Source organism: Neofelis nebulosa, chromosome 6 (assembly GCF_028018385.1).
Source record: "Neofelis nebulosa isolate mNeoNeb1 chromosome 6, mNeoNeb1.pri, whole genome shotgun sequence".
Lineage (NCBI taxonomy): Eukaryota > Metazoa > Chordata > Mammalia > Carnivora > Felidae > Neofelis > Neofelis nebulosa.
In genome coordinates, this window is record NC_080787.1 from 4,738,014 (window position 1) to 4,744,728 (window position 6,715).

General features: G+C 36.3%; 1 protein-coding gene across 1 annotated transcript; it reads left to right on the forward strand.

Annotated features, from left to right (window-relative positions):
• Nucleotides 1-5,409: 5,409 nt before the first annotated feature.
• On the forward strand, nucleotides 5,410-6,354 carry LOC131515533 (olfactory receptor 2W1-like). The gene has a single exon (XM_058736237.1). It carries the CDS (start codon nucleotides 5,410-5,412, stop codon nucleotides 6,352-6,354), a length of 945 nt encoding a protein of 314 aa, XP_058592220.1.
• The last annotated feature ends 361 nt before the right edge of the window (nucleotides 6,355-6,715 follow it).

Consider the following 6,715-nt stretch of genomic DNA (forward strand, 5'->3'; position numbering starts at 1 on the left):
CTATCCAAAGCAATCTACACATTCAATCCAATCCTTATCAAAATACCACCAGCATCCTACACAGAGCTAGAACAAGCAAATCTAAAATTTGTATGGAACCAGAAAAGACCCAAGTAGCCAAAGTAATGTTGAAAAAGAAAACCAGAGTTAAAGGCATAACAATTCCAGACTTCAAGCTGTATTATAAAGCTGTAATCATCAAGGCAGTGTGATACTGGCACAAAAAAAAAAAAACAAAAAACCAGTATTCAACATCGCTCCTTATCAGGGAAATACAAATCAAAACCACACTCAGATATCACCTCACGCCAGTCAGAGTGGCCAAAATGAACAAATCAGGAGACTATAGATGCTGGAGAGGATGTGGAGAGACGGGAACCCTCTTGCACTGTTGGTGGGAATGCAAATTGGTGCAGCCGCTCTGGAAAGCAGTGTGGAGGTTCCTCAAAAAATTAAAAATAGACCTACCCTATGACCCAGCAATAGCACTGCTAGGAATTTATCCAAGGGATACAGGAGTACTGATGCATAGGGGCACTTGTACCCCAATGTTTATAGCAGCACTCTCAACAATAGCCAAATTATGGAAAGAGCCTAAATGTCCATCAACTGATGAATGGATAAAGAAATTGTGGTTTATATACACAATGGAATACTACGTGGCAATGAGAAAGAATGAAATATGGCCTTTTGTAGCAACGTGGATGGAACTGGAGAGTGTGATGCTAAGTGAAATAAGCCATACAGAGAAAGACAGATACCATATGGTTTCACTCTTATGTGGATCCTGAGAAACGTAACAGAAACCCATGGGGGAGGGGAAGGGAGAAAAAAAAAAAAAAAAAAAAAAAAAAAAAGAGGTTAGAGTGGGAGAGAGCCAAAGCATAAGAGACTGTTAAAAACTGAGAACAAACTGAGGGTTGATGGGGGGTGGGAGGGAGGGCAGGGTGGGTGATGGGTATTGAGGAGGGCACCTTTTGGGATGAGCACTGGGTGTTGTATGGAAACCAATTTGACAGTAAATTTCATATATTAAAAAATAAATAAATAAATAAAAAAAAAAAAATCTTCAATAGTGAATTTAATACATAAATAAATTTATCTCTGAAATTAATTTCCATGGAGGAAATCTAAAGAATAAAATAAATACAAGATGAAACCCAATGTCTGTAGGAAACCTTTCTTAAAATAGCTATTTGGATAAGACTTTGACCATATTTCAAGATTTGTTAATTACCTCTGTGGGCACTAGTCCCCATGGTCTACACCATGTACACATCCTAGCCTTCATGTCCTACATAAACACTTCTTAGAGCACACATATACCAGAGAAGGGCGCTCCTTGTTTAACTGGGCAGAGATCCACCTACAAACGTGTCTCACAGGAGTCCTCACTAAAAGACTAGAAACATCCTATTAAAAACATTTAACAAACCGGATTCATGAACTTTTTCACCAGTCCCACATCTAGTTTTTCTCCAACATCCACATTAAATAAGACTTCACTGAATCTTCGCTCAGCTGTTGCATTTAAACTCAAATGTGGTTGTAAAGTTAATACAAGAAAGCGGTGGCTCACCATACTTCATGGACTCAATAACTTCCAAGCAAGAATCCTTCTGTTTACCTGTGAAATGAAGGCTCATCATTATGGGAACAAGGGTATATTTGGGCTACATAAGAACATGACAGCTGTGAATCCTTCCCTCCTGAAATGTAAATACATTCCGATTTTATTTCTAGTTTTCTCTCCACATCATTACCTTCAAATTATGTTCAAATATGTGTGCTTCATTTGTCTTAACTTTTACTGAACAAACTAAATGTAAGTTCATGCTATGCTATTAGAAACTGAAATCCATACCATGGAAAATGAAAAGGTATTTCAGTAAAAACATAGCACTCCTCTTTTTAAACATCTGTTTCTTCTACTTGTGCTCTCTCATTTTTAATATCACAATGACTTTTAAATTAAAATTACAATAAGAGCTAAAAGTTGAGACCATGGATTAAACCAATATGGAAAATGGTTACAAGCACAAATGAAAAGTCCTATATTTTGATTCACTACATTAAATTACATAAGGTGTAATTTCTGGCTTGATGCTTTCAATAAGGAGAGCTTGGGCTTATGTGACCCAAAGCTTAAACTGAACCAATAATGTTTTTCACCTGCTAAACCTACTTAATATATGTTTTGGAAACTGTGTGTGCATCATGGATGCTCACTGCTTTCTTCAATGATATAGCACATATGCAATACTGTGTTCACTTCTCAACTAACTAATTGAAGGCATTTAATAAACCATGGTGAGTCCAATGGGTAGCAACCAGAAAAGCATGGTAATTAAACTTCATACAGTGTAACAGCTGACAACCATCTATAAAAAAATATATAAAAAACAACATATAAAAAATTCTAATGAGCCAAACTAAATAATATTGTCTAGGGATGCATGATTGGGTAATCACACTATTAAAATACAAGGAGGTGATTACTATAAACATGAGGATAATGGATATTTTGGGGGACAGGCAAGGGTAATGATTGGGACAAGACACAAAGAAAAGCTCCTGGGGTTCTTGGAAAGGTTCTATTTCTTGACCTGCATGTTGGTTATAGGAATATTCACCTTAACTCAGTGAGTTTTTGCTTTTTTCTGTATCTATGTTTTACTTTATAATAAAACTGTTTTTTAAGAAGCCATGTTGAATTCACCTATTCCATATTATTTCCAGAATAAATAAAAACAGGCAGTGCCTGGGTGTTAAAGAGGCATCTCTGAGCTCAACATAAGGAGAAAGTATGAGCCCTTGTTAAAGGACAGTTAGGAAGCTATGAAAACAGGAATTGTGTGAATATTCAGTAGAAAACCTCCTTCATAAAACAAAAGACCGGATAATGGTTTCTGAGTCTATTTCAACTCTAAAATTCTATGGCCTTCTCATTTCCAACACTATCCCAACCTGATGTGGTCAAGAAAAGCCGACTGCATTTTGTAATCAAGGCATTTGGGAAGCTTAAGTCCCCTGTCCTCTTCTACCTAGGAGTTTATCAGTTTAGTATGTACATTGTTTGTGGGTACTTTTGTGTACATGTGTGTCTGTGCATTTAAAAACTATGCAAACAGAAAATTTTAAGCATTCCATTTTAGGTCTAGACCATCATGGTAAAATTACCAGTGGGAAAAATGAAGAGAGTAAAGAAAAAATAAAATAATAATAATTTGTGAGTAGGTGAATACAATGTTAAAATTTTAGAATTATATATGAACCAAGCACAGTTGCTAGTTTTTTTCACAAATACTAGTCCTAATAACCTCCCTTGGTTGAATATTATTACTTTCGCTGAATATATAGAGAAGCTGGTGTACAAACACATTACATAACTGGGGCGCCTGTGTGGCTCAGTCGGTTAAGCGTCTGACTTCAGTTCAGGTCATGATCTCACAGTCTGTAAGTTCAAGCCCTGTGTAGGATTCTGTGCTGACAGCACAGGCCTGAAGCCTGCTTCAGATTCTGTGTCTCCCTCTCTCTCTGCCCCTCCCCTGCTCATTCTCTGTCTCTCTCTGTCTCAAAAATAAATTTTAAAAAAATTAAAAAAAAAAAACCACGTTACCTAACTGTCCAAGGATTCATTACTTCCAAGTACTAAAGCTGGGATTTGACTGACACTAAGCTCTGAGTCTACATTCTGTGCAGTTAAGCCTTATGCTCAACTTAGGTGATATCCTACCATATACAAATGTCACATTCATTATTTAAATTAAATTTCCATTTCCTCGTGAGAAAAAAATATATTCCTATTTCTTACCACTTGGTAATAACAGCTCCTTCATCATGATTATAACATTTTTAGGTTCTAACTAAAATGCTTGTAACAATGATATACTGTATATAATTTCCTTATTTTGTTTTAATATCTGCAAATAAAGATTATTTTTCCTTGGTTCCAAACACACTATGAATATAAAAACATTAGTTCTGAAGTTCACAGTCAGAAATTATCTACAGAAAAGATTATAAACCAAAAATTAAAAATTAAAATAAATTAGTGGGCTAATTCAGTCATTGAACATTCCAGCTATTTAATGATATGATAAAGTCTTCAAAGAGTGAAATGCATGTATACTTTATCCCTTTTCTATATTCTTTCAGAATTGAGGTGAATTTTTACCTATAGAGTTCTGAAGCAACCAGAGGATCAACTCATAATATTGGTAAATTCCATGGGAAAAAACAACTTGCTGATTATTTAATGAACTGCTTTTTGTTCAAGTTACCTATCTTGCCAATCCTGCTGAATGGCCCGGTGAGTAGGAGCTAACACAGGTTGTTGATGTGTGTATGTAGTAACCAAATGTTTCTGGAATTAGTTCAATTTTTAACTCTGCAACAAATCCGTAAGTCTATTTAAGAGGTATAATAGCAGTAATTAAAGATATTCTAAGAAATACAAGGCCACTGTACATGTGAATAATGGTTAAAAAGAAGGATTTTTTTTTCTTGGCAACAAAAACACATTCACAAAAAAAAAAAAAAGGACTAAATAGTGAAAAAGCCCAAAATTGATACAAGAACAGCAGTGTCTGAAATGTTGAAGAGGAGGGAAACATTAGGAGGAGATTGGTGGTGAGGGTGAAGATAATGCCTGGAATGCAGACATATGCAAGTGATTATGGAAAGTGACTCTACTACCAAATGGTGGAGTTTGTCACAATAAAATTGCTCATTTAATGTTTTACCTCAAACTCCTCGCCTTTGATAAGGGAAAAGTTTGTCATGATCAAGTAATGCTTACATCATGATTTAAAGAAGGAACAACTCAAACTATGTTCCACTCTTAAATTATATCATTAAATTTATGGATTTATTGCTCACCCAGAAAACATGGAAACATAGGTATAATGACATATTAAGCCTTTTCAATGATTTGCAATTCGGTGTGAATGGGTTTACCATATTATTTTTATATTTTTTTAATTTTTAATGTTCATTTATTTCTGAGAAAGAGAGAGACAGAGAGATAGCACAGGAGTGGGAGAAGGGCAGAAAGAGGGAGACACAGAATCTGAATCAGGCTCCAAGCTCTGACTTGTCATCACAGAGTCTGATGCAGGGCTTGAATTCTCAAGCTGTGAGACCATGACCTGAAGTCAGACACCTAACCAAGTGAGCCACCCAAGCACCCCTACCATATTATTTTCAGAACCACTGTGGTTATGATTACACAGAGAGAGTCTTTGAGCACTGACATAGAGGTGTTAAAAGAAGTGTTCTTCATGGGAGAAAGCACACAACAAGTGAATTTGGATACTCATGGCAAATTTGAGAGAGTTTAATTTCTACCTAAGGCAGACACTATTTTTTATTACCATGGTATTGTCTCCTAGACTTTCATAAAGAGCCATGGACACAAACAATAGAAGTTCCATGACAGATTTCATCCTGCTGGGGTTTTCTGATTGGCCACAATTAGAACACATCATCTCTGGGATTGTCTTCATCTTCTATATTGTGACTCTGGTAGGAAACACAACCATCATCCTTGTATCTAACCTAGACAGCCAGCTCCATACTCCCATGTATTTCTTCCTATCCAATTTGTCTTTTCTGGACCTCTGTTATGCAACTAGCATCATCCCACAGATGCTGGTTAATCTATGGGGTCCAACAAAGTCTATTACCTACGGAGGATGTGTGCTCCAATTCTTCTTTGCCCTTGACTTGGGAGCCACAGAATGTCTTCTCTTGGCTGTGATGGCCTATGACCGCTATGCTGCTGTCTGTCAACCTCTTCACTACACAGTAATAATGCACCCTCAACTTTGCCAAAAGATGGTGCTCACCGCCTGGTTAGGTGGTCTCGGTAGTGCCTTCATTCTTTGCTCTCTGACTTTGAAGTTGCCAAGATGTGGGCACCGGGAGGTCGATAATTTTTTCTGTGAGATGCCAGCCTTGCTCAAGATGGCTTGTGTCTATTCAAAAGTAATGGAGGCCATCGTCTTTGCTCTTGGAGTGATATTACTTCTAGTACCTCTATCACTAATTCTCATCTCCTATGCAGTTATCACTCAAGCTGTCATGAGGATCAAGTCAGTGGCAAGGTGGCGTAAGGTTCTTAATACATGTGGTTCCCACCTCACAGTAGTAACTCTTTTTTATGGAACAATCATTTATATGTACATGAAGCCACAGAATAGCACATCCCAAGACGAGGGAAAATTCCTTACTTTCTTTTACACAATCGTCACACCCACCCTTAACCCTCTGATCTATACTTTAAGAAACAAAGATGTAAAAAGTGCAGTAAAGAGAATACTGTGGGTAGAAAAATGGTCATCAAATTCATGAGTTACATGGAAGAGAGACAAAGAAATAATATTGACTTTTACCAACAGAAGATGAATTTATGCATTTATGCAAAGAGCATTTACTGGGTGTTTACCTTGTACCAAGGTACACACCTTGTAAATAAGTAGAAAGTGAGAGATACAGACATTTAAAGAAAATTCAATTTATATACTTGAAAAACCTTCAAGACTAATCTGTAACTACAGATAAATAAGAATATAATTATGAAAAGTGTTTAAGTACAGTAGTAAACATATGTACAAAATATTAAGAAAATATTTCACATGGAAATTTATTTTAATGTAGGATTACACTGGGCACTGATTTTTTTTCTTCCCAGACTTGCCACTTTTATGGGAAA